The sequence below is a fragment of the Triticum dicoccoides genome, chromosome 4B (genome assembly GCF_002162155.2).
Source record: "Triticum dicoccoides isolate Atlit2015 ecotype Zavitan chromosome 4B, WEW_v2.0, whole genome shotgun sequence".
Lineage (NCBI taxonomy): Eukaryota > Viridiplantae > Streptophyta > Magnoliopsida > Poales > Poaceae > Triticum > Triticum dicoccoides.
In genome coordinates, this window is record NC_041387.1 from 171,467,402 (window position 1) to 171,495,038 (window position 27,637).

General features: G+C 46.5%; 3 protein-coding genes across 3 annotated transcripts; 1 reads left to right on the forward strand and 2 right to left on the reverse strand.

The window, feature by feature from the left end:
* Positions 1–1,389: 1,389 nt before the first annotated feature.
* On the reverse strand, positions 1,390–4,374 carry LOC119295618 (50S ribosomal protein L24-like). The gene is made up of 5 exons (XM_037574055.1): positions 4,199–4,374; positions 3,994–4,089; positions 2,739–2,842; positions 2,501–2,637; positions 1,390–1,792 (listed from the first exon to the last, which is right to left on the reverse strand). The coding sequence occupies exons 1-5, from the start codon at positions 4,256–4,258 to the stop codon at positions 1,710–1,712; spliced, it is 480 nt and encodes a 159-aa protein (XP_037429952.1). The 5' UTR covers positions 4,259–4,374; the 3' UTR covers positions 1,390–1,709.
* A 195-nt stretch (positions 4,375–4,569) lies between these two features.
* Positions 4,570–9,242, forward strand: LOC119295617 (heterogeneous nuclear ribonucleoprotein Q-like). Its single transcript, XM_037574054.1, has 9 exons — positions 4,570–4,710; positions 5,603–6,049; positions 6,126–6,236; positions 7,178–7,318; positions 7,420–7,599; positions 7,693–7,897; positions 7,999–8,195; positions 8,307–8,389; positions 8,794–9,242. The coding sequence occupies exons 2-9, from the start codon at positions 5,630–5,632 to the stop codon at positions 9,014–9,016; spliced, it is 1,560 nt and encodes a 519-aa protein (XP_037429951.1). The 5' UTR covers positions 4,570–4,710; positions 5,603–5,629; the 3' UTR covers positions 9,017–9,242.
* Positions 9,243–18,329: 9,087 nt separating this feature from the next.
* On the reverse strand, positions 18,330–21,804 carry LOC119295619 (calcium-binding protein CBP-like). Its single transcript, XM_037574057.1, has 5 exons — positions 21,089–21,804; positions 19,582–19,628; positions 19,299–19,474; positions 18,751–18,769; positions 18,330–18,656 (listed from the first exon to the last, which is right to left on the reverse strand). Exons 1-5 carry the CDS (start codon positions 21,711–21,713, stop codon positions 18,552–18,554), a joined length of 972 nt encoding a protein of 323 aa, XP_037429954.1. The 5' UTR covers positions 21,714–21,804; the 3' UTR covers positions 18,330–18,551.
* Positions 21,805–27,637: the final 5,833 nt, after the last annotated feature.

Below are 27,637 nucleotides of genomic sequence, written 5' to 3' on the forward strand. Positions count from 1 at the left end.
CAACGAGGACACGGACGAGGTGTTGCCAGAGAAGGCGCAAGATGTAGACGGCAAGATCATCCAACAAGATGGCGATGAGGAGGAGTTTGCGAGGTTTTTGGATGACGTGCTTGAAGTAGCACCAGAGGAGACGGAAGACGTAGACGGCAAGATCATGCAAAAAGATGGCGATAAGGAGGAGGAGCAGGAGGAGGGCGACGACGACTTCGCGAGGTTCTTGGGTGACGAGCTTGAAATAGCGCCAGAGGAGACAGAAGACGTAGAAGGCAAGGCCGACCAACAAGATGGAGATGAGGAGGACGACTTCGCGAGGTTTTTGGATGAAGAGCTTGAAACAGCACCAGAGGAGACGGAAGACGTACAAGGCAAGGCCATCGAAAAAGATGGCGATGAGGAGGAGCACATGAGCACCTTGTGGTGATGGATACGGTTTGAAGAGCTGCCTGCGATGAAGAAGAAGGCATCATCGGCATGCGAGGTCACTAGTACTCGTAGAATGCTTCACTCCTGTCCTGTGATGAGTAGCTAGGATTTTTCCGTTAGTTGGCATACTCTTCACTGTAACAGTCCGAGACTGAAGCTTGTAAACATATATACTGTCGTACGTGGCTCCTAGCTTGGTAGTATAAAAGCTGGAGAGTGGGTGGCTGGGTGGCACGACATAAAAACTATATTTTTTGTTCGTCCTTGTTTATTACCCATTTTGCTCCTTTCATTTTTGGCACTACCCTCTCTGCTCATCCTTGTTCGTCCCCTGTTTTGTCGGATTTATTTACTACGTACTGTTCTTCGTTGGGCATAAACCAGATTATTTCTAGCAAAAGAAGTATTTGATGTGCTCAGCAAATTCGACGACAAGGGTGAAGCGCTCTTATATTTCTTTACAGAGGGAGTACTACCTAATAGCTTGGAAAATATCTTGCATTACGGGAACGGAGGGAGTAGGATTGTGGATGTGTGTCCAAATTCTTGTGGAAATGAATACATACTGTGTTTTATCACGGCTGTAAATATATGCATAGAATTTTTTTCTTCAAGTGGGTTCAGAGTGCTACTAAATGCATTCCTTTCATGTTTACTTATGGTTAAGAGTTTGTGTTATGATTAACAGAGCTTCTTTGCAATCTGATGCTCACGGCCTTATCTTAGGTCTAATTCTGTGTACTTTTTTTTTGCGAATATAAGTCCATGTACTTTCAATGACCATAATTTCATAGGACCTGGATGATTTCATCATTGACAGTGTATAGCCATTCTACCTTCCATAGAGAAATATAAACTCCTCACTCCTGTGATGAGTAGCTGGGATTTGTTTCAGCACAATGCAACAACTGAAACAGACGTCACAAATGATAGACTTTCTCACTTTTTTTGCTCTCGCACATTCAGTTAACTTCAGAACACATGCTGGAATGCAAGGAAATTACAGTAAAACTCAAGAACTGTTCTTGGTGAACCAGCAGCCTGGTCCGTACTTTCTTGGGGCCTCATTCATACAATCAAACGACAAACAAGATGCACAACATTCAGAGGGTCTTCAGGGACAGATTTCTGGAAACGCAGGAGATGCTGGCTAGTTTTATTCGTGAACAAATGTTGAGTGCCTCCTGACATAATAACCACAGAGTTCCTACTATCTTAACTAGGATGGATAGATCACAAATATGCCCAACCCTTTCTCTTTCACTCCCAGCAGTGGACGTCTCCTCTCATAGATCAGGCATACCAATTCCAGCTTTGGCATCATAGGTCTTCTCCAGCACATGCTCAATTGGTGTGTCCTTTGGGCCATCTGCATCAGTCAAAGAAAATTAGTCCAATTACAAAATAGACGTGGTATTCATAGAGCAGAGCAGATGCTCATATAGCGACGCAATTCATTTGCATGCCAGCTAGTGGGTAGATCCCCCCTACACATAAGTACAGGAAATTTCTATGGCGCTTCGTTTGTTATTCATTAAACCTACTTATTCTTTCTCTTATCCATACCATACACAGATTGCCCTCAGTCCAACCGTTGTCAAGGACAGCATGAAGCATCAGAATTTATTCTGCGCATTTTACTATTGCTTAACTAATTTTATCATGCCTGTGAAAGTCTTTCTAATATGTACTCCCTCCGTCCCATAATATAAGAACGTTTATGACACTAATGTCAAAAACATTCTTATATTATGGGACGGAGGGAGTAGAATGCAGCAAACAAGCCAAACATCATTAGCAGAAACACCTATAGTAGCATGACTATCGCAGAATGCAGCAACACGAGACAAAATTATGAAAAAAATAAGTTGTATTAAGTTGAGATTGGCTTGCTCTCCTAATTTTAGATGGAGGTCAGATTAGTGTTAGCTCAATTATAATCCAGGCATCATGAAAAATTCAGATGTTCACAAACAATTGCAGGATAACAAGCCAGTTAATTCTTCTCTGAACAGTATAATTATGCACTTCAAAAGCAACTAATAATGAGCAAAAAGGATCTGTTTACGGAACATACGAGATGTGGGTCTCGGTTTTTTTCTCTCCTTCAAAATTTCTGGCCGAGGTATGACAGCACCAGACGCATACATTCCTCTAGAGACCCTTACTTTCGTCCCATCTGGCAAATACTTGTATGTAGTCTTGCATGGTTTCCTGCAGTCAGAATGTTGACAAATATATTTTTAGTATGTAGACAAATAAAAACTGTATCTCTAGAGAATAACGGTATCAAAAGATGGCCAAAAGTATCATACCCGGTGACTGGATCAATTACTTGTACATTTGAAACATGAAGTGGAGCTTCAATTGAGAAGATCCCGCCTGTTTGTCCTTCCCCTTGCTTAATATGTTTCTTAACCTGAAAATATGTCAGCATACAAATTACTAAGTGATTTTTCATTACAAGAGAAACACATAAACGTTGCAATTGTCCTGTTACCCAGTATCCCCCATAAACATGCAACATCTTACAGTAGATATACAAAGATGTAGAAAGACAAACATTGTGCAGTTCACAGTTCCTGTTCAATATTCACTACAGTCACTTCCTCACCATGTTCAAATCAAGCTGCTTTTATCCAACTGAGTCATTCAGCATTTGTTTGTTATGGGCTTAGGACATGTACAAATCCAGCAAACCATTGCATGGTCTTATTATCAGTTTTTTAAGGCATCTCATTGTGAGTTTGACAATTAACTAAAAGTAAACAAACAACAGAGTGAGGGACATTGTAGTATAAGTATGTATAGCACAGTAACGACTTGGTAGACGCAGACATACCCAAAACGGGATATGCTAACCGCTCAAACGCAGATAGACACGCACAACGCTGCAACAGATCCTGCCAGGGTTGTTTTGGTCCCCTTTCCCTACCATTTTAATGGATTAGGCCTAACACCTCCAGCCTTTCAAACACGCCTTAAGTGACACTTGTATTGCTTGAGCTCTCCAAGATTTGACCAAAAAGCCGACCTCCATATATATAATGATGCACTCAGGCAAACATCCTACTAGTATATGTGCTCGTTTCGTATTTCAGGTATTCTTATGTTATGATGGATGCACGGTATGCGGTGGGAAGAGTTAGATTCTCATTTACTTTACAGATTTATATTCTTACAGATGATATCCCAGTGGGAATTTTCCTCCTGGGCACCATTGTTTAATCTCATCATCCATGATAACTGAAGGGGAAAAAAATCCTCTGTTGCAGTAATCACCAAATAACATCTGTGCAGGCGCAGCATAGCAGCTACAAACTAGCCTGGGCAGTATCCCTGAAGAATTAGCACGCGGAATTAACGCAGCCAGGTTGCCCATTCACTTTCAGTGGACTGGGAATTTCGACAAACACCTGTAGTGCAGCACTGAGAGCACGTATCACATTGCATACAGCTAGTCACAGATACGCAAATTGATACTCCCATGACACCAAACAGTAGCACCGAATCCTAAGCAATAGCTGACAAGAGAAAGCGAGCAAGGAAGAGTGCATACGATTATATTACCAGATTCTTGCCCTCGACGATGACGCGATTCTGCGACCGGATGACCCGCTTGATCAGCCCGCTCTCCCCCTTGTCCTTGCCCCTTATGATCATCACCTGGCGCCAATTTCATCACAGAGAAAAAGGAAGAAGAGATTTCAGTCAGAGATCTCCCGAGAGCAACCGGAGCTAGCGGGGGTGTGGAGGGGACGGAGATGCCGCGCACGTTGTCGCCGCGGAGGATCTTCCAGTGCCTGATGAGCTTCTCCGCGGCCTTCCACCCCATTCCTGCCTCTCAGCTCAGGCGGCGGCTTGGCTCGGCTCGATTTGGCTGGGAGAGTGGATGGATGGATGGAGAGAGACGGCGGCGCTCGCGGGAGAGGGTGGGCGGCCGGAGGAAGAAAACCACCTGGGATGGGCCTCAAAGCGGGCCGGCATGACAACCGGACCCAAGCGTTGGCCCACGTAGCTAGGCCCGTGGCTCTCCGGAGGCAGGCAGATCAACGGTGCTCGCTCGGTCAGCGCAGGATCGGACGGCTCGGCAAATCTCAGGGATGAGAGTGTGACGGCGGAAAAGAGTGAGGGCTAGACTGCAAGTTGCTCTCTAAATGAGCCGCGACCTCGCCCGGCTCTTCTTCCTCCTCTAGCTAGGGCTAAGCTGATCTTCTCCCCCTTCGCCGGCCGCTCCACCCCCACCGGTCCAGCCCCCGCCAGATTCCCGCCGCTGACAAGCCAAAGGTAAACTCGCCAAGATCTGTCTATTGCTCCAGTTCCTCGCGTCTTCTCTCGCAAGTCCGTCGCGCTAGCTTTGTTCCGGGCTCCGATTCGGTCGCGATTTGGTTCTTTGCTGCGGCAACTGTGGTTAGGAGCACCTCGTGAATTCCCCCTGTTGCGTCGATTCAACTGGTAAAAGGCTTGGGTGTTTCTCCGGCTTGGGCAGCGGCCCTAGTGGCATGAACCTGGGCGAAAAGGATGTGTCCTTTTTCGCCGATTGCTTTATCCAATCTGTATGTATGGCCAGTCGCTTTACTTGCTATGGGCATCCTAGCATATCCCGCGGTAGTGTGCCCCGACATGCTTTTCTCCAATCATTTGCAGAACTAATTAATCTCTGTAGAAGAATTACGTTAAAAAAAATTGTATTCTTTTAACTAGTCAGATTCTTAACTAGCTCCATGCTATATTTACTTGAGTTTGGTTTACCCTATATGCTAGTATTATATATATACACATTGTTATCCACTTCTCATTGTGCTTTTTTTCCCTGTCTTTTTTTCTTTTCCTTCCATCCATTTCATGGATTGTTGGCATCTTTCAATTAAGCCATCAGCCCGTCCTTGGTTACACTTCCAAGTGCATCGCCTTGACCATCGTTTGTATACTCTTGTTTTCTTCTCTGTGCTTGTTCGGGACCGTGTTCTTGAGAACCTCCCTGTATCATCCTGAGCATACGCAATTTCTTCGTTTGTCCCTTAAGCAGTTCCATGCCATCCAGTTTGGCACCTATGGCTACATCCAATTTGATATCATTGCATACCAATTGTTCTAGTTGTTTCTGTTGTTTTTCGTCCTATCCACATGTCCTCAATTTGCTCTCCCGATATTTTTGCCTCCTCTGCTCTTTCCAAAGTTGCCTTGGAACTTTGAGCTCTTCAAGATGCCTAGACGGACAGAAGATGCTGAACCAAAAGAGTGCTTGGAGTTTGATGATAATGAAGAGGAAGAGGTAGAAGAGGAAGAAATTGAGTATGAAGAAATTGAGGAGGAGGTAGAGGAGGAGGTGGTGGAGGAGGAGGAGGAGGAGGAGGAGGAAGTGGAGGAGGTAGAGGAGGAGGAAGACCCTGAAGAAAGAGAAGTTCTTGATGAAATTGATGCTAGTCATGACAGTGACAGTAAATCGGAAGTTGTCCCTCTTCCTCAGCAGGATGGTGCCAAAGATGGGAGCGATAAAGAGAAGCATGCCGAACTTCTTGCTCTTCCTCCTCATGGATCTGAAGTATATTTTGGGGGCATCTCCAGCGATGCATCTTCTGACGATCTCAAGAAACTATGCGAGCCAGTTGGCGAAGTTGTGGAAGTGAGTACCGTCCACTCTCTTAGGGTTAGCATTTCAATGTGTTTTTTCTGCATTCATATTCTCTTTTTTCCTGCAGGTTAGAATAATGCTGAGCAAGAAGGATAGTAGGGGATATGCTTTTGTTACTTTCAGAACTAATGACCTGGCTTTGAAGGCCATCGAGAAATTGAACAAGGCAACTTTCAAGGTTTGTTTCTGTTGATCATTAAAGTTGACTCATGTTCTCATGTCAATGAATCTTACTATACCCCTATTTATGCACTCAAGTCTTTGTGTTCATCTGTAATCGTGTGCCTGCAATGCACATTAATATTAGGCAATATATTAATTGCATTGCATACTAATATTCTACTCCCTCCGTCCCATAATATAAGAGTGTTTTTGACACGTGTCAAAAACGCTCTTATATTATGGGACAGAGGGAGTATTTGATAAGATCTTAATTGCACGTCAACATTAGCTAAGATATAATTATTTGATAGCGCTAGCATGGATATCGGGCATGCTATTAATTAGGAGAGGATTGTGTGAGGAAAGTGATCTGGGCTGGACGTGCGTGGGGCTGTGGCAGAACATTGAATCTTGGCCATTCGATTGGGTGGCAGACCACCAGAGTAATACAGACTGCTAGATTTAGTTAAGTATAAATTAGATCAGAGGGTGGTGGATCTCTTGTGTACACTAATATTGGTGGGTTTAAAAAAGTTGCAATTGATGTTTTTATAAGTAGTAGAGATGGATATTGGCATAGTACATTGCAAGCTTAAACAATTACACGCTTATCTTATGTACTCCATGCCTCCCCTGATAGCCAGGTGTGAATACAGTCTTGTTAAAAAGAATGAAAAACTCTTTAACTTCTGTACTCCAGAGTACAAGCTCTTGTACACTTGAAAACTAAGTGTATTGTTTTGTTAAAAAGTAAGTTTAAAGTGCGATACCTTGCTGTTGATTGCAATTTTTTATTCATTTTAAATTACAGTGTTGTCGATGACTAACCATGATTATACTGATATTTTAAGACTCCATATAGTGTGGCGCATACATATCGGTTCCAGTTGCACCTGAAAGCCTTTTCATTTTGAATTATTATGCTAACTTAACTTTGTCATGTGCTTCTCATAACAGGGAAAGAAGCTAAGAGTTTCTTCCTCCCAGGCTAAGAACAAGCTATTTGTTGGAAATATACCTCACAGTTGGTCATTCGATGATTTTAAAAAAGCAGTGGAAGAAGTTGGTCCTGGAGTATTAAAAGTTGATCTGATTAAGGTAAAGATTTTGATAATCATAACTTGAATAGTTCCACAACTATACCGTGCACCCCCACAAATCTGCTTTTTACCCTTATAAAAGATATTCTGTTTTTATAGGATCCACGTACAGATCGCAATCGGGGTTATGGTTTCGTTGAATACTATAATAATGCATGCGCTGAGTATTCAAGGCAGAAGATGACTGCACCAAATTTCAAACTAGATACAAATGCTCCTACTGTCAGCTGGGCAGATCCTAAGAATGGCGATTCTGCCTCTACAGGCTCTACTTCACAGGTTCCTGAAACATCTGACGGACAAATGATACCCTTTTTTTCTTGTTAAATTGTCATTGATATCTTATATGAACTTCCAATTTCGTGGTTCTAGGTCAAATCTGTATATGTCAAAAACCTGCCCAAGAATGTTACTCAAGGGCAGCTGAAAAAGCTGTTTGAGCGCCATGGTGAAATCATAAAAATTGTTCTCCCCCCTTCAAAAGATGGTCATGATAATAGGTATGGTTTTGTTCACTTTAAAGACCGCCACATGGCCATGAAGGCTGTGAAGAGCACAGAGAAATATGAGCTTGACGGTGAGCTTTCTTCTTGTGTTGGAATGCTGTAATAAATATTTTCTTCTATGTCTTGTTTGTTATGTTTGGTGCATTTAAGGTAATAAATATTTCTTTAACAGGTCAGCTCCTGGACTGCTCACTCGCAAAACCTCCTGCTGATAAAAAAGACGATACAGTATCATTGCCTACTGCCAAAGGAGGTCCGTTGCTGCATGCTCCGCTTGGATATGGTATGCCACGGCCAGATCCTTATGGTGCGCCTCCTGCTTATAGTGCCCCTCCTGCTTATGGTGCACCTCCTGCTTATGGTGGACAGGTATATCACATCTCCTGATGCCTGCTTCATGTGGTAAATTGGTAATACATACATACATACATACAAGGAAGGGTAAAACTTGCTAAATGTCATGTGTTGGAACTTTTGCAGCCTCTGCTCTATGCTCCAGGAGCTCCTCCAGGTGCAGCAATGGTTCCAATGCTTCTACCTGATGGCCGTCTTGTATATGTTGTGTAAGTACCGCCATCTATTTTCCTGAAAACCCGATAAGATACTCTTATTAGCTGCTGTTGGGAGTAGATGACTCCCTATTGCATCAGACTGCTGTTATTAAGGTGCTCTCCTGTTTGTACATACATGCATTCTTTACATTTAACTATCCAGTACACATTAAACGTAGTAACAAAGATATGCAGGGGATAGCACAGAATATACCTCTTTCTTGGCACACGATGGGTAGAGAAAATTCCGTTTGCCTAGCTATGGCCTCTTTCCATTTTACAGCACACGGAGACTTGGTCATTTTCGGTTGAATGGTGCTGATGGATGTCGTTTTAAATCTGCTATCGTGAGTGATGTGAGCGTTGTGTTTGATATGTTTCCAATGCTGAACACATATTCCATTCCTCTTTGGCAGGCAACAGCCTGGAGCGCAGCAACATTTCGCTTCCCCTCCGCCCCAGGTGCGGCAACATCAGCATTTCACGTCTCCTCCGCCACAGGCACGGCAAATTGGAGGCAGTGGTGGCAGCGGTGGCGGTGGAGGCAGTGGTGGATCGAGTAGGTCCGGTTCCGGTACAAAGCGCCCAAGGGGAGATGACAACAACAGCAGCAGTCGCAACCGACAACGCCGGTATTGATCGCAGGAGGTGTATGGTGGTGCTTCGGTTCTAGCGCCAGCAAATTGTGTAATAAGTACTGTCGGATTTTCCTACAAACCTGCTTAACCCGGTGAACTGTGAAACCCGCATCACTATTCGTTCGGAACTGTGTTAGGTCACCTCGAGGTAGTTTTGGTTTGTCTAGGCGTAATTTCTTGTAATGTGGATCAAGTTTAGAAATGGCAAGAACAGCATCGGTGTCTGATGTCTAGTAGTATCCATAGGCTGCAGTGCCAAGAAGAACCCAGAGCTGATCGCAGAATAACAGCAACTTCGGCTCGGAGAATCCAAGATCGGCAGCCCTCAATTGGGATGAGCTTGAGCTGGACCAGGTAGACCTTACTGACATGGAGGGTGACTTCTCATTCGAGGAGATTAAGCGGGCGATTGATGACATCCCTGCCGAAAAAGCGCCAGGACCTGATGGTTTTTCAGGCGGTTTCTTCAAATCGTGTTGGGATACAATCAAAGCCGACCTTTTCGAGGCGCTGAACCAGCTCTATCACATGGACAGCCGGGGCTTGAATCGCATAAACAGCTGACTCGCTCAAAGACTTCCTACCAATCTCGCTATTGCACAGCCTCATCAAGATCTTCACCAAATTCTTGCCACCAGATTAGCCCCTAAACTAGCTAACCTAGTTGACCATTGTCAAAGTGCTTTCATAAAAAAACGGAGCATACAGGAGAACTTCCTGTACATACAAAGCACGATCAGAAAGCTACACAAAGCGAAGCAGCCTACAATTCTGCTTAAGTTGGATATAGCGAAGGCCTTCGACTCGCTCTCCTGGCCCTACATCCTGGACATGCTCGAGGCGTGGGGCTTTGGCGCGCGTTGGCGCGAGTGGATTGCCATGTTGCTCCGGACATCCACGTCACGGGTGATTTTAAACGGGCAACTCACTGACGCCATACAACACCGACAAGGGCTAAGGCAAGGCGATTCGCTCTTCCCGTTCCTGTTCATCCTGGCAATGGACCCGCTACAAAAGATGCTGAGCCTTGCAACGGCGCGTGGCCTGCTCACCAAGCTGCCTGGTCGATCTCCTGTAATGCGCTGCTCCTTCTATGCGGATGATGTCGCCATGATCATGAACCCCAACGTAAATGACGCCCGAATGATCCACTTGCTTCTTCAATGCTTCGGCCAAGTGTCAGGTCTCAAAGTGAATGCGGACAAGAGCATGGCCTTGCCAATTAGATGTGCAGCAGTTAATCTAGCACTTGTCCTGGCACCCTTTCGCATCCCATGCAAGTCCTTCCCGGTAACCTACCTGGGAATGCCACTTTCCCTAAGAAATCTCACAAAGGCAGACTTCGATCCGTTCCTGACAAAATTTGGAAACGAAACCGCTACATGGAAGGGTGGGCTGATGGCCAAGAGTGGACGCCTCGTCCTTCTAAAATCTGGACTTACCACTTTGGCCATATACATGATGACGGTGCACAAACTGCCTGCTTGGGTCCTAAAGCGTCTCATACAATTATGTCGCTCCTGGTTGTGGAGCGGGGAGGGCACGTGCAGCAACGGCAAATGCCGAGTGGGATGGAGTCAAATTTGTCGTCCCAAAAACCTTGGCGGTCTAGGGGTTTTGGACCTACGGAAATTTGGTACTGCGCTCCGACTTAGATGGTTGTGGATGGCCTGGCAGGATCCGCCGCGACCTTGGGCACGGTCACTACTGCCGTGTGACGAAAAAGAATGCATGTTGTTTGCAATGGCAACCGAGATCAAACTCGGTAACGGGTGGAAGGCCCGCTTCTGGCAAGACCGTTGGTTACACGGGCAGTGCCCAAAAATCCTAGCACCGGCACTATTTGCAGCATCGGCAAGGAAAAACAGAACGGTGCATGACGCGCTCACGGGGCAGACATGGCTCAGCGACCTTGCACATGGGCTGACCGAAGATATGTTGCAGGAGCTTTATAACTTGGCAGGAAAATTGGACGAGGTTGTGCTTCTGGCTGACCAACCAGATGAGATTGCATGGAGGTTCACCTCAAACCATGAGTATTCAGCTAGGTCCGCCTATCTGCTTCAATTCGAAGGATCGGTGACACCGGAGGGACACAACCTAATTTGGAAAGGATGGGCCCCAGGTAAATGTCGTTTCTTCCTATGGACGGCCGTGTTAGGCAAAATATTAACCGCGGATGCGCTACTGCGTCGGGATGGGAGAACAACTATTTTTGCCCTCTCTGCGAAAGGAATCTTGAAACCCCAACACACCTGCTACTGGAGTGTCCCTGGTCCAGATATGCCTGGGAGAAGATCGCCCAACTCACACACACACCGGCGCTACTACCGGCATCATGGGATGGTTTGGTCTCCATCAAAGCATGGCTGGTAGCATGCCATGGCAAGGCACGAGAAGACAGGAAGAAAGGGACCCTGTCCATCATACAACTTATGGCATGGGAGATATGGCGCGAAAGGAATAGACATATTTTTTAGCAAGAATACTTGGGCAGGGAGCGCTTCATAGAGAAAGCAAGAGAGGAGATACGGCTCTGGAACATGGCAGGAGCGGGCATTCCTTTTGACCCGGGGCTGATTTCTTTCTTCCTGTTAAACCATGTTTCTTTCTTCTTTGCCTTTGCTTTCGGCTTTTGGTCGAGCTCGCTCGCCGTCTACTCATCTTGTGTACGCTTGTAGCTCGACCGTTCATCTCTCTAATCAATGAATTTGGTAGCGATGCTACCAACATTCAAAAAAAAGAATAACAGCAAATGGCACATCCAGCTGAGGTTCAGTCCATTTACGTGTTGCTCGGGTTAGATTTTTCTTTTTGAGCCCATGCAGATATGCAGGAGAGCTGCATGTGTTACTATATACAGAGTAGTAGAAGAAGTCTTCAGGATACAGGAAAACACGAACTACCCAACAACAACAAAGCCTTTAGTCCCAAACAAGTTGGGGTAGGCTATAGGTGAAACCCATAAGATCTCGCAACCAACTCCTGCTCTGTCATATGGATAGCAAGCTTTCACGCACCATGGATTCAAGGAAGTTCCACTCAACAATTATTGAGGTTCGAATTTGCTAATCAGCACCGTCTATCTCCCATCTCTTCTTTGCTGATGATTCAATGATCTTGATCAAAGCAAACCAAGGAGAGACAAGGGTGCTTAGGGAGGTTTTGGACCTTTATGAGAACTGTTCAGGGCAGTGTATTAACATTGAAAAATCTGTGCTCATGTTCTCCCAAAACACTCCAATGCAGACCAAGAACGAGGTGAAGGCGGCTCTAGGCATAGTGAGTGAAAACTGGAATGAAAGATATCTGGGCTTACCCGTGCAGGTGGGCAGATCTAGACGCAAAGTGTTCGGATATATCAAGAAAACCTGTGTGGAAGAATGCATGGTTGGCAGGAGAGGTTGCTAGCAAAAACCAGCAAGGAAACCTTGATCAAAGCGGTCGGGCAGGCCATTCCCACTTTTGCAATGTCTTGTTTTGACCTAACTAAGGGTTTCTGCAAGGAGCTGGACACGCTTATCAACAGGTTTTGGTGGAGCCAACAAGATAAAGAGACGACCATGCACTGGATCAGTTGGGAAACCCTAAGTAAACCCAAGGCTTTGGGCGGGCTGGGGTTTAGGAACATGCATGACTTCAACATCGCAATGCTCTCCAGACAAGGGTGGCGTCTTCTGCAAAACCCGGACAACCTCTGTGCACGTACTCTAAAAGCGCGCTATTTTCCAAATTGCACCATCTTGGAGGCAGAGGCTCGGGAGGGTATTTCCTACTCATGGAGAAGCATTTTGCATGGACTTGACTTGGTTAAACAAGGATATATATGGCGCATTGGTGATGGTATGCAAGTAAAGATCTGGTTGGACCCATGGATCCCAAGGGCATGGTCGAGGCAAGTTATTACCCCATGAGGACAGAATATCCTCACCCATGTTAATGAGCTCATTTGCCCAGTCACTGGATCTTGGGATGTACAGCTTGTGAACGACTCCTTCTGGCCGGATGATGCTCGTCATATCCTGCAAATCCCCCTGCGGGAAGGGGTGAGTGACTTTACGGCATGGCACTATGACAACAAGGGACATCACTCTGTCCGCAATGCCTACAAGCTTCAGGTTCAGCTCGGCAAGGTAAACAGCCGGGGAAAATGCTGGGAGCAGCACTGCGGTAGCCGGCAATCTATATGACTGTGTGGATCCGGCTTGGAAGCGCATATGGAAACTCCCATGCCCACGGAAGATCCAAATGTTCACTTGGCGTCTGAAGCATGAGTCTTTGGCGTTCCGCACAAACCTAGTAAGAAGAGGAATGAAGATTGAGAGCACAAAATGCTTGTTCTGCGGCTGTGCGGACGAGGATGGGGCGCACCTTTTCATCAAATGCAAGTCAGTGAAAGTTGTGTGGCGAGCACTTGGGCTGGAGAAGGAAAGGCAAGACCTTGAAGAAATAACGTCCGTGCATGTCATGCTTGATTACCTTTGGGGGCTTTGCGAGAATAAGCGGGTGCATATACTCACCATGTGGTGGCATTGGTGGAAGTACCGGAACAAGGTGAGGGAAGGAGAATTGGCAGTGCCCTCTGTTGAGCTAACCCGTCGTGTGCTGTCCAACACCGTGGAATATCTGCAGTTATTCAGCGCAAAGGAGAGAAAGAAGGAACAATTCAAATGGCACCCACCAGCTGCTGGCGCTCTGAAGGTGAATATGGACGGTGGATTTAGACCCGGCGAGGAGTCAGTAACCTGGGGAGTGGTGGTTCGTGATGATTCTAGAGGCATGATCAAGGCTCGGGCGGGCAGAACTGAGCAGGTGGCCGACCCATTTGGCACTGAAGTGGTAGCTGTTACCCAAGCCATTAGTACGGCTGCTGAACTTGGCGCGCTCCGGGTGGTGTTTGAAACGGACTCCAAACTCCTACAAGAAGCTCTCGATCTAGGCAGGGTGGACTCCTCCCCGTATGCGGCTCTCATCGAAGACTCTAAGTTCCAACTTAAGATGTGGTTTTCTAGACAACAGGTGCTCGTGTGTCGTCGCGAAGTTAATTCTGTAGCGCATGAACTTGCTCAGGTAGGGCGAGACTACTTACCAAATGAGTGTATGATGTGGGACTCTGATGTACTGCCCCGGGTGGCGCTTTGTGTTTTGGGCGATTTGCCCGAGCACCGTTAAGTTATAAAGCTTTGCTTTCTCTAAAAAAAACTTTCACGCACCCCTGTCCATAGCTAGCTCTTTGGTGATACTCCAATCCTTCATGTCTCTCTTAACGGACTCCTCCCATGCCAAATTCGGTCTACCCCGCCCTCTCTTAACATTCTCCGCACGCTTTAGCCGTCCGCTATGCACTGGAGCTTCTGGAGGCCTGTGCTGAATATGCCCAAACCATCTCAGATGATGTTGGACAAGCTTCTCTTCAATTGGTGCTACCCCAACTCTATCTCGTATATCATCATTCCGAACTCGATCCTTCCTCGTGTGGCCACACATCCATCTTAACATACGCATCTCTGCCACACCTAACTGTTGAACATGTCGCATTTTAGTCGGCCAACACTCAGCGCCATACAACATTGTGGGTCGAACCGCCGTCCTGTAGAACTTGCCTTTTATCTCTTATGAAGATGAAAACTCAGCCACTCTTATGGAAATGAAAACACGAACTACCCAAAGAAATAAAAACTTCAGGCACAAAGCGACCTTGGTCAGAACAACTGCTCTACACATTTAGTCCCCGCCCTGAACCAATTATGCGCATCACATTTAATTAGGACAATGCCTGTGTGTTGCTACGGGCAATATTAGCATTTTCTTGTGAACAATTATTACTTGTTATCGATAGTTGATATCATAGTATACCCCCCCCCCCTAAAAAAACTCGCGGCTTAGAATTAAAGAAACCGAGAACATGACTTTGAAATTAGTTTTTGGACAGATGCATGATTTAACTTTTGGTTCCAAGTATGCTAAGTACAATGTGTAAAATTTATTACCTCATGAGATCAACATATTTGGAGACATCAGACAACTCCCGGGTGATATGAAATATGAAATTTAGACTGCCTTAAATGACATACAACTATGCATTGTTGGCATTGTTGGACCAATTCTAGATCAATCTTAACTGAAGTTTGCCTTTGAGTAATACCTCTGCAAATAGACAAATATCAAGAGAAATCAGTGCAGACTTCTCTGAAACAAACTACACAAACATAGACAGTACAACATCACCTTGCTCGTTGACCGCATGAAGCTGCTCTTCTATCCTGATATCCACAAGGGAAAAACAAAATCAAAATCAGATATTATCTCACAAAATATGCACTCAATTGAATAGTTTGTGTATGCAGCTGGCTACGACGATGGCGAGATCCTTGGCGGCATGGCGCTGCGGGCAGGACTGCGGCATCACGAGGAGCTCATCGAGGACGCAAAGGAATGCTTGCACGTGGACCAGTGCCATGCCGTTCTGGCCGTGGTAGGAGGCCCGGGAATGGAGCACACGGAGTTAGTCATTAGCATGAGTGAGCAGCGGGTGCCTCTGGCACAGCATAAAGCCATGGCGGCATGGGGCTAGGGCATAGGAGAGAAGAGGAGGCGACATGGGGTTAGGGCATAGGAGAGAGGAGGAGGCGGCGGCGTGGGGTTAGGGCATAAGAAAGAGGAGGAGGCGGCGGCATGGGTTTAGGGCATAGGAGATAGGAGGAGGAGGCGGCGTGGAGTTAGGGCATAGGAGAGAGGTGGGGTGGATGGTGTAGTGGGAGATCAAGATTTTTTTAAGGAAATGATAGAAAAATGTTTGATTTAGTAATGCTGATTATTTTAGGGAAATGGTAAGTTATGATATGATTCTTTTTTAGCCGTATAATTTGATTCCTTTATGTGTAGGCAAACAAATTGATCCCTAATGGTCCAGAATGATGGAAATAGAAAAACACTGCATGCCGGGGGGGGGGGAGTTTTGAAAGAAAATTTGGTAAAACTGATGGAAGGAGATGTCTGTGATGAAAGTGGATTACAGGGAGGTGGAGGAAAACCTCCCTCGGGCTCTTGCGATCCGCTCCCCCCACCCCCGAAACCCTCGCCGCCGCCACCTCCCCAGCCCGTCTCCGGCGGGATCCGGCGGCGTGCGGATTGGATCCGGGCACCCTTCCCCCGCCCTTCCTTTTCCTTCCCTCTTTCCGCCCTAGCGTCGCCTCCCCGGGAGGCGGCCGGGGCGGCTCCCGCGCCTTCGCCCTCGGCCTCTCTTCCCTCCTCCTCTCCCCTGTCATTGCCGGCGGGTGCCCCGGGCTCCGGCCCGGGTGGTGCCGGCGGCGGCAGGATCTCCTTTCCCCGCGCGCGCATCCTCCTATCCCGGGGCAAGGGACGGCGGCGGTGTCGCTCGACAAGGCAGCGGTTCGGTGACCCGACGGGGTGGCCGGTGGCGGACGTGGTGGCGGCGAGGCAGCGTGGTGGCACGGGGTGGCCGACGATGTGTCCCGGGCTCAGATCTAGGCCCTGCGGGCCCCATCTGGGTCTTAGTGGGTCGGTCCCCGGTGTGGCTTCGTTGTCTTCTGCGTGGTGAGGTAGAGGAGCAGCTCGGATCGGGGGCGGCGACGACGACGTCGTGCCTGTTGCAGCATGAAGGCAGGAGCTTTACGGGCCTAGGAGGGCCCGACCGGGCCTATGGGCCCACGGGCCTGGTATGCTCCTACTATTGCGTCTGGTCGGCTACCATTGCTGGTGGTGGAGGTTGAGCCCTCCTACGTGCCGACGGTGCTGCTGCTTCTAGTCCCGACTTCTCTTCTTTGGTGCGCATACCTCGTTTCGTGGTGCCGTGGTGAGACGGCGTGAGAAACTTTAAGACCATGTTGGCGCGGGGTGGTGGTCGGTTTGGTGGTGGGCTCCGGAGCGCCCGAGGTGATGGTTGGAACCGGGAGAAATTCCTGTCGCCATGGCCGGCACCAACGCGGTGGCGCTTGAGGGTGCTGCCGGACCTTCCTGGAGGGCGTCAGAGGCTACCCTTCTTCTCTCCTCGTTGAGTACCGGGGGAAACCCTTGGCAGCAGCGTAGTCATTGTCGCGACCCTTCTTGGAGGTGTTGATTGATACCGACACTTCGGAGTCTAGGAGCTTGGTGGGAGTTCTACGGTGGGCGTAGTGGTCGCGAGGCTTTTTCGTTTTTGTCGATCCACCATTGTCGGTGTTTGTTTCTTTTGTTTTCTCTTTCGTTTTTTTTGGGCGTGTCTGTGCTGCTTCCGCCCCAACACCTATCGTTGGTTGTATCGGTTGGTTGCTTTGTAATACAAAGCGGGGGAAAATCCTTTCTCGGCAAAGTGGATTAACGGGAGTGAAGATGCCGAAGCCAAAGCTGCCAATGGTGGGAGAGATTGTTGGAGTCCAATTCGGGTGAGAACTCTAGAGAATAGTGAATACCGAGCAGCCCACACGATGATCAACATCTTCTGAATCAAATAGAGCAAAAAACACATTTGTCAGGGTATTTTGCGAAAAAGATTTAGATTTATTATCAAAGTTCATCAAAAGTGCAAAGCATCTCAAATATAATAAAATTATATCGAGATTCCGAGACCACCGAACGACCACTATCGCCGCCAAGAACGAGCCGTCAAAGCGCCGCTTTCGCCACTCTCTATCAGAGTCGGCTTGTACTTATTGATGACAACGGGAAGCCTCCATGCACATGCCTCTAAGGAACAACATCTCGAGTCGCAGTCGTCGCTGTTGAACCCTTGAATTAACCAGAAGCACCTGATATCAAATCTCACCACACAATAATAAACCTAACCTCACCGCCCAAAGAAGACAACTAGAATCTATGTTGGAGCTCCGTCTGGACGAACTCGAGAAGGATCAAATCCAGAAAACAAACTTGAAGAAGAAGCGTCGTCGTTCGTCCGAGCGCTGCACCTGCTAGGACCGGAAAAAGACTAACCTAGACTACTAACCAGGCAGAGGCACCTGTATCCTCCTTCCTGCTACTGGCAGACAGAGGGAAAGTGAATCCACAGACTCATTGGTGAAGTTTAGAGGGAAGAGTTTGGCCTAGCCGTCAAGGGGTGGGGAGGAAAACCTAATACGCATTTGTGGTTGTGTGGAAGATTCAGTTTGGCGAGACGATCAGCCGTCCAAATTATTTTCCGGATCACGAGGACATGAAAACATCGAAGGTCTCTCCGTCAGCGTCGTCGAGCTCGCCCGGCGGCTGGTCAGCGATCCAGGGGTTGAGGTAATTGAGGACTAGCTCCTCCGGTGAGGGGTTGAGTTAACTGAGGATGGGCTAGTGCACCGCTTTTCATCAGAGTTCCAATGCATCGATGAACAGATAAGCTCTACTAGAGTAGTATACCATAACTTGTTCGAATCCTCCAAATGGCTTGTCCGGTCAGCAAAGCAGTACGTACTAATAACAACACAAAGTGCCAGTATTATACAGCCGGTAACAGAGCTAGTGGCAAAACAACTCTAGCAACCGTTTCGATACAGCTGGGACGATAGCTACGCTCAGATCAAGGTCAGCCCTGAAGCACTGCAGCGCCATCATGCGATGAGGAAAGGGAGCACCGTCAGCATGAACGCCTCGTAACCGAAAGTCGCAGACCCCGAGTACGCCGTGTCCTTCTCCTTGAACTTCTCGGTCAGGCCCTGCAAAGGTAATTCAGCCAAATTATAAAGGTAATTCAGCCAAATGAACACCGTGAAATGGAACAACATACAGATGTTTATTTGGTGAAATTACCTTCACTGTGAGGCAGCATCTGCATACAGAAAGAGCAAACAGTCAGGAATGTTATACTGCAGCTCAAAATGGAACTGAATGGATTCAGATTATTCCTCAGCAGTATGAAGCATAAGGCTTTGCATCAGAAAAATGAAGTGGAAATTTCAATGACTGACCATTTTTTCATTTGATCTTTCACAAATTGGACAGGGCATCTTATTCATAAGTGGAAAAAACCGATTAGCAGTAACACTAAATGATGTAGTACAAATATCAACTAGCTATGCACAATTGCTCCATGAGAGCGCCATAGCGATACACGATTTCTAATTTCCCATTAGCACATAATACTGAAACTGCAAAATATTATCAGATTGTGCTACTGTAAGCTTTATAAGCAAACACTTTTTTTTTTGGCCAATTCTGATCTTGATATAATTTTTTTTTGACAAACTAAACAAATTTGATCTATCCATGTTTCTGTAGAGTAGAAGCTGCAAAATCTTGAGCAGTTCTATGGGAAAAATAATCAGCCAAGTTAAAACAAATTGAAGGAAAAATCTTACTCAATGAAGTTGTCATATTCAACCGCTTTGTTCTTGCCCCCAGTCTTGTCAAATTTGGAAACAAGCAAGTCGAGCACAGTTGGAGAAACGGAATATCCAAGATCTAGAAGAGCATCACGCAGTTCTGGTGCATCAATTCTACCACTTCGGTCACGGTCAAACCTCTCAAATATGCCCTGCACAATAAACGTGGGAAATGTAGCACAAGGAATGATAAGTTAGTTCATTGATTCCTTCGCAACGAAGCAAGGGAACTTGAAGCTGTACTGCTGTAGCATCTCACCCTCCAATTCTGAAGACTGTAAAACACAGAAGTGAACTCCTTTGGCCCTGAAAGAATGAAAGGTAATGTATTTAAAGTTAGGAGGTTAAAGAAAAAAGGTATAGAGGACGAAAATGTCAAATGTTGAAAACAGTGTGGGCCTTTTTGATTCGAAGGATTTCAAAAATACAGGAATAGGATACGATTGCATGTGTAAAGCAGAGAAATATGGAAACACAGGAATCTGCAAAATTGGATGTTTGATTCACAAGAATAGGAAAAACAACAGGAATCCTAAAAGGCACGGTCAAATTAAGGTCAAACCATATGAAAAGATAATATGAAGTTAATATTATGCTATTTCTGGCCTTTGTCTCGTTCTTTGTGCATAGGAACGTAAACAAGAGGTTTAAGTGGATTGTAAAAAACCCTTTGTTTTCCCTATAAAAATCAATCCAAAGAAAAAATTCCTCTGTTTTTCCTATGGTTAATTCCTTTGAATCAAACGGATGAACAGTATCACCATAGGAAAATTTCCAATTCCTATGATTGTCCTCTACTTTTCCTATGAATTGAAGAGGCCCTATATGTATACTTCACACTTTAAAACAAATAAAGACAAAATATAAATGGCAGATAATTCTGCATAGCACACTACAAATGCGAAGTGTGTGGCAGATTAAGATCAATTCATGCTTGTACTGTGATAGATTACCCAACAAAGAACTTACATACTAGTTGGTTTTATCCTGCAAACCATAGTTTCATCACGACAGAAACAATCTTCAGTTTTGGCGAAGGACAGTCAGGAAAAGTATCTCAAGCTTTCAAGGATAAACTTCTGCGAAAAAAAGCTTTGGTAGAAGTAGAACTAACTCAAAGCAGTTCCAACTTTGAAGCTTGGATAAGCATCAATTAAACTCACGTTTCCGTAATGCACCAGGTTAAACTGACAGTAAAAAAATGTGCATAGCTTGTATTAGGAAATGCAGATCTGATAAAGCAATCCACACTTACCATCCAATCTTCCACATTGGGAAGAAAAGAAGTGGCAAGTGATTTGCTAAGATGTCCATAACAAGAGAACAACTCGTGGGTTTTGCAAGTAACGTTATTGAAGTTCTAAGTAAGGGTTTAATACTTTCCAACATGAATTGGCATGTGCTCCAGCTGTATCTAACATTAGTCCATAGACTGATAGTCTGAAATACAGTAAAGCTGAACTAAAAAATTGCGCGCCTTCCTCGGGATCCTTCCCCAGAAATGAAAAGGGTTCATTTGTGAACTCTGGCTCAAACAATTCACCACTAAGTGCCCTCACGTCGCGTGCTACAAAGACCAGAGGAACATCAACACTAAGCCGTGTGCATGCCGAGACGCGGCGCAGTGGACCAGGGAGACGCATGATTGCCTCCTGGAAGCCAAGAGTCAAAGACAATGACGCAATGGACCCCCCATTGATCCTAGAGCGATTGTGAATAAGACTTGAGAGATACGACTTATGGAGGAGGGAGGGAGGAGGACTTACCGATCTTGCGGACGTTGGTGTTGGTGAAGAGGTACATGAGGAGGTGGACGGTGCGGAGGCTGAAGCTCTGGCTGCTGAACCCAGAGAGCGCGGACTGCAGCTCCTTGTCGTCGATCATCCCGCTGCCGTCGCGGTCCGCGGCCTGGAAGCACGCCACCACGTTCGGGTCCGTCCCCGGCGGGAACGTCGACGGCACCAGCGCCGCGAACGGGCTCCCGTACCCACCGGCGCCGCCTCCTGCGTAGGGCTGCGCGGCGGGTGGCCCCCCGTAGGGCGCAGCGGACGAAGGCGGCTGGGCGCCGTAGGGCTGCTGCCCGTAGCCGCCTCCGCCTCCACCGCCCCCGCCGTAAGGCTGCTGCGGGGGTGGAGCGCCGTGGTATGGGTCGGAGCCGGAGGAGTAGGAGGTCTTGCCTTCCTTTGGAGGCTTCTGGCCGTAGGACGGCGGGGCTCCGTAGCCGCCGTAAGGCTGCTGCGGGGGCGGAGCACCGTGGTAGGGGTCGGGGCCGGAGGAGGAAGAGGTCTTGCCTTCTTTGGGGGGCTTCTGGCCGGAGGGCGGTGGGGCTCCGTAGCCGCCAGCGGCGCCGTAGGGGTAGCCGGAGCCGGGGGGTGGGGGGTAGCCTGCCATGGGGTTAAACTTGGGGAATTGGAGTTGTGTGCTCGATCACGGGGACGGGGATGGAATGGAACAGGTGGGAAGGGGGCGAAGCAGAACGTGGTTTGGTTTGGCGACGCGGACACCACGCGGAGGGAACGGGAGCAGATCGAAAGCAGAGAGGGCTTTCCGTCAACGCGGACGGCCATGACGACGCGACGGCACGGCAACCGTGTTGACTAACGGGTAAATTAAATTTCATAAAAATAATCCAGTAAATTTCATATTTGGTAAATCAACTTGCTACCGCTCGTAACATAAAAGTCCCGGGACTTAAAAATGCTCCAATACGGCTCCCAAAGGCAACGATGCAGGGCGAATTGGTTGAAGTTTGGAGATAGAAACACTAATTATTTCAACAATTTTGCCTCGGCTCGGAAGAAGAGGAACTACATCCGGATATTAATGGATGAGAACGGTGGTTGGCAGGAGGATAATGAGGCGATGAAAAACCTCATAGAGCATTACTTTCAGAACTTATTCATTTCAGAGGTTGATGTTTTGAATATGGATGTAGTTAATAGAGTGACACCGCGTGTTACTCCCTATATGAATGGAGCTCTTTTGGCGCCTTACACGGAGGAGGTGAAACGCGCCCTGTTCAGCATAGGTGATCTAAAGGCGCCAGGGCCCGATGGCTTACATGCGATTTTTTATAAAAAAAATTGGCATCTTTTGGGAGGCAATCTTGTGAAGGAAGTCTTGGAAGCGGTGAACACCGGAATCATCCCAGAAGGTTGGAACACCACTACTGTTGTCTTGATACCGAAAGTTGATGTTTCAGAGAATGTTTCTCAGTTCAGGCCCATAAGTTTATGCAATGTTGTTTATAAGGTGATATCAAAAATGCTTGCAGCACGCTTAAAGGTATTCCTGCCTGACATCATTAGTGAGACGCAAAGTGCTTTCGTTCCTGGCCGGATCATAACTGATAACGTGATTGTTGCTTATGAATGTCTTCATACGATGAAGAAGAAGAAGGGGAAAGAAGGTACCTATGCAGTAAAACTTGATATGCATAAGGCCTACGATCGGGTAGAATGGGTTTTCTTGAAGGCCATTTTGGGCAGATTGGGTTTTGAAGAGAGATGGATTAATCTCATTATGGCTTCTGTAACATCTGTGGAGTACAAAATTCGGTTCAACTCAAATGAGATTGCTCTGTTTCACCCCACAAGAGGCTTGAGGCAAGGGGATCCTTTGTCCCCCTATCTTTTTCTTTTGTGTGCAGAAGGGCTCTCAAATCTAATAGCTTACGAGGAGGCAGCGGGTAATCTCAAAGGGGTTCAGGTGTGCCGTGATTCCCCTACAATTTCACACTTACTCTTTGCTGACGACTCGTTGATCCTTATGAGAGCAGATATGGAGAATGCCAACACTCTAAAAAGGATCTTGGATGACTACTGTTCAGCCTCTGGACAGATGGTAAGTGTTGCGAAATCATCAATTTATTTCAGCCCCAATACAAATGTGGATAGGAAGGTGGAGGTATGCCAGATACTAAACATTATGACTGAATCTTTGTCTGACAAGTATTTGGGCCTTCCCGTTATGATTGGGGTGGATCGGGTTGATTGCTTTAAGCACTTAATTGAGAGGATCCAGAAGATGATTAATGGGTGGAAGGAGAGAACACTATCTTATGGAGGTAAGGAAGCATTGATCAAAGCGGTAGCCCAAGCCATCCCGACATATGCGATGAGTGTGTTTAAATTTCCAAAGAAAATTTGCAAGGGAATCACTGACGCCATTTCGCATTATTGGTGGGGTGACGGGGAAAACCAACGGAAAATGCATTGGTTTGCTTGGTGGAAAATGTGTATACCTAAAGAGAAAGGAGGAATGGGATTTAGAGATATTCAAAATTTTAACTTGGCGCTCCTAGCTAAGCAATGTTGGAGACTTATTGAGCACCATGAGTCACTTTGTGCAAGGGTACTCCGTGCTAAATACTACCCTACTGGTGAACTACTAAACTGTGGTTTGAAGAAGGGTTCTTCCTTTGTATGGCAGAGTATATGCGCAGGAGTTCAGTCCTTTAAGAAAGGAAGCATTTGGAGGGTGGGAAACGGTCTGAAGATTAACATTTGGGAGGACTGTTGGGTGCCGAACAGCTCCTCCAGGAAAGTGATCACTCCACGCGGTAACATAATGTTGGCCAGGGTTTATGAGCTGATTAACCCTGTATCTGGCGAGTGGGATGAAGGTCTAATTAGAGAAAACTTCTGGCCTATTGACGTTGACCATATACTGCAAATTCCCTTGCACCATGAGGATACAGAAGATTATGTGGCGTGGCACTTGATGGGGACGGAACTGTTTATCGTGCGGTCTGCTTATTATAAACAGTGGGAAGATTCGTATGCTAATTGTGAACCAAGTGCTATCTCGAGTGGATCTATGTCACACCCAATATGGAAGAAGTTGTGGAATCTCAAAGTGCCAAGTAAAGTGAAAATTTTTATATGGCGTTCACTGCACAATGCCATTCCCTGCTTTGGTGTGCTAGCTGATCGGCATATTTCTACTACGGCACAATGCCCGGTATGCAAACTGCATGCTGAGGATGTCGCGCATGCACTATTCGGTTGCTCACGCGCCGAAGGAATCTGGGCGTTACTTGGCCTACAGGAAAAGGTAACTGCGGCCGGACCTCCGGGAAAATCGGGAGCAGAGATGCTTGAGGCACTGTTGTGTGATAAATCGAACCAAATAATCTACACGGACGTGGTGGAAATTCCTGAAATGGTCGCTGTTACTAGCTGGCACATATGGTGGCAAAGAAGGCAGATAGAGAAGGGGGAGAACGTCCAGAATTTAGAGAGATCAACCCAAGCCATACTTGCTACGGCACTGAACTTCGTTCGAGCAGCAACACCAAAGACATCTCCAGCAAAATCTAATAAATGGTTGAGGCCACTGAATGGCCATCTGGTTATGAATATAGATGCTTCCTTCTTGGAAGACCATACTGGCTCATGTGGTGCTGTAATTAGAGATCATTTAGGTTTCTTCATTGCGGCATCCACGACTAAGCTTAATCATGTGCCGGACGTTGTCACATCGGAGGCAGCCGTGCTCTTGGAGGGTCTAAAGTTAGCTCGATCTATTGGTGCTCATATTCTAGTTGCTCGGACAGATAACATCACTTTGGTGGAATCGATGACACACAATTCTGGACAAGCTATGGTGGCAGGACCTATACTGGAGGAGTGTCGCTCTTTGTGTTTAGAGTTCGGAAAGGTCTCTTTTCAGCACTGTAATAGAGAAAGTAATAACGTTGCTCATAGGCTAGCTCAAAGGGGTCGTGAGGATCAACCAGTTGTGTGGTTGGATGCCCCTCTAGTTTTATTTCGATGCTACTTGCGGATGATGTAAGCATATGTTAAAGTTAATAAAGCTAGCCTGAAGGCCTTTCCCTCAAAAAAGGCAACGATGCATAACATGCATGCTCTCAGGCGCCGCGGTGCTCCTACGTACCCTCGCAGCGAAGTAGGCGAAGTGCGTTGAAGGGAAGGGAAGGAAAAGAAGCAGCATGCGTAGGTTTTTTGTGAAAACCTAAAACTCCTTGGCGGCAGTTAGAGTTTCGAGCGGAGTTGACGGGCGCACGTCGGATCTTGTCGGCGAGGGTGTCCTTTGATTCCGGTGGAGGATGGCTACATCATCTGGAGGCAAGCAGAAGGAGTCGGGTCCTGACTCACCGCGGTCGGCAAGACCTAGCTGGAAGAGGCGTCGGGAAAACTATGAATCATGGGCGATGTCGTGGAATAGTCACGACAGATGTCCTAGTGTAAGGACTTAGTCGTGAGGCCAACGCATCCATGTGGTAGTTTGAGAGGGGTTGATCAGAATCGAAAGACAGAACACAAGACAAGGGTTTAGACAACTTCGGGTCCGGGAAACATCATCCGGTAACAACCCTACATGCGATTTGTGGCTAGGTCTCATTATCATCACAAGGGAGTCGCCGTATCTCCGGCTCTCCTAGTTGTGTCTAGCCTTAAAGATTATCTTTCCTCTTCCCCCTCTTGGGGTGCCCCGCCCCTCCTTATATAAGTTGAAGGGGTGGGTTACATATAGAGTCAAACTCGGATTAAGACTTAACCTATTCTGACGTCTTACCATGGGATTCTCATCATGGGTTTCTTAACGTCTTGGGCTTCTTAACGTAAGTCGGCTTATCAATATCTGCCAGTTTACAATCTGACTTACAATCTGGCTTACAAATCTGACTTACGATCTGGCTTACCATCTGACTTATCTTCTGCCTGCTTACCATCTTGCTTAACTGTCCGCCGGCTTACAATCTGACTTAACTGTCCGCCGGCTTATAATCTGACTTAACTGCCCACTGGCTTACAAGCTGACTTAACTGTTCACCGGCTTACAATCTGACTTAACTGTCTGTCGGCTTACAATCCGACTTAATTGTCCGCCGGCTTACAATCTGTCGGGTCATCAATAAAACACCCAGTCCCAGCCGGGTCATACCTCCGGCCGGGTCACACCGCGGGGTATATCCCCGACATTAGCCCCCAGATTAATTTGGATTTGTCCATGTTAAACTGATCTTGTAAAACAAACACAAGAACACTTTTGACAGATTATGCTCCGGGTTAAGAATCTTGTAAGCCGGCACCTGATCATCCTTAACTCCTTGGTATTTCCTTCTTCTAGAAAATCCGTGTTAATAGGCCAGCTTCATAATCAATTTGCTGACATTAGCTTCTCACAGAGAAATATTATAAAGAATAATTCATTTGATTCATCTCCCAATGCTTAATAAAATATTGGTCTTGAAATAATCATCTGATTTTCAGTCGGCTTGAATATGTAAAACTTGTCGGTTTATCCAAAATTGTTGGCTTATAAATATTGATGGCACCGGGTCATAATTATTGCTAATCATCAAGCTTGAAAATATACCTCCCTTATATGCATATCACGTGTAGCCCCCATGTCTTAAGAAGGGAGCATAGTAACCGCTTAAGACTTGCTTCAATATAAATGTTGCAACCTTGAAGAAATCCAGGTTGTTCATCTCAGTCACTATCCAAAACTGAATATTCCACATATGTAGCCCCCAAGTGCCGGGTTGTCATGCTTGCAACAACCTGGGACTTGTAATTGCCTTAAGCTTCATAAAAAACTTCAACCAGCTTAGCCCCCAAGGGCCAGGTCATTATGCAATAATGAGCAGGGACTTTGTAAATATGATCATGTATACTTGAGTAGCGACATGTAGCCTTCAAGGGCCGGCTCAGTAAGATAATACTGAGCTAGGACTTTTGTATATAATGCATTGATAATAACATCATATGATGTAATCTCCACCATGGGGCTTGAACCCATGTCCACAAGGTTAAGAGCTTTGTACTCTACCAACTGAGTAGTGGACCTTTCAATATAATGGACTAAGGCTTGTGTACCTTGAATTTTTGACAGGAGCAATTGGTAGCCCCCAAGTGCCGGGTCATTACAATGGGATGAGTCGGGTCTTCAATAAGTTGAGAAAAAGATGACTTTGCATTAGCCCCCAAGTGCCATGGTGCATGCTGACAGTGACATGGGACTTGCATATTTGAATTAATCTCAACATGAATAATGTAGCCCCCAAGTGCGGGGTCGTAAGCCTGCATCGACTCGGGACTATTCCCTCCATTGTAAAATAAATCATATCCATTAATAAAATAATAGCCATTCGCTGAAGTGACATATCAATGAAGTAAGGGGTGATATCCCAAAACTTAGAAGCCAATACTTCCAAGTATTTAATATCACCATATACTGGCGACTTATCGTCCAAAGCCAGGCCGGGTTAACAGAAACCATGGGTATGCTTCAAATATGAGCTGTGAGAATTGACGCTACATGGCCTGAATCACTTTAAACCATAT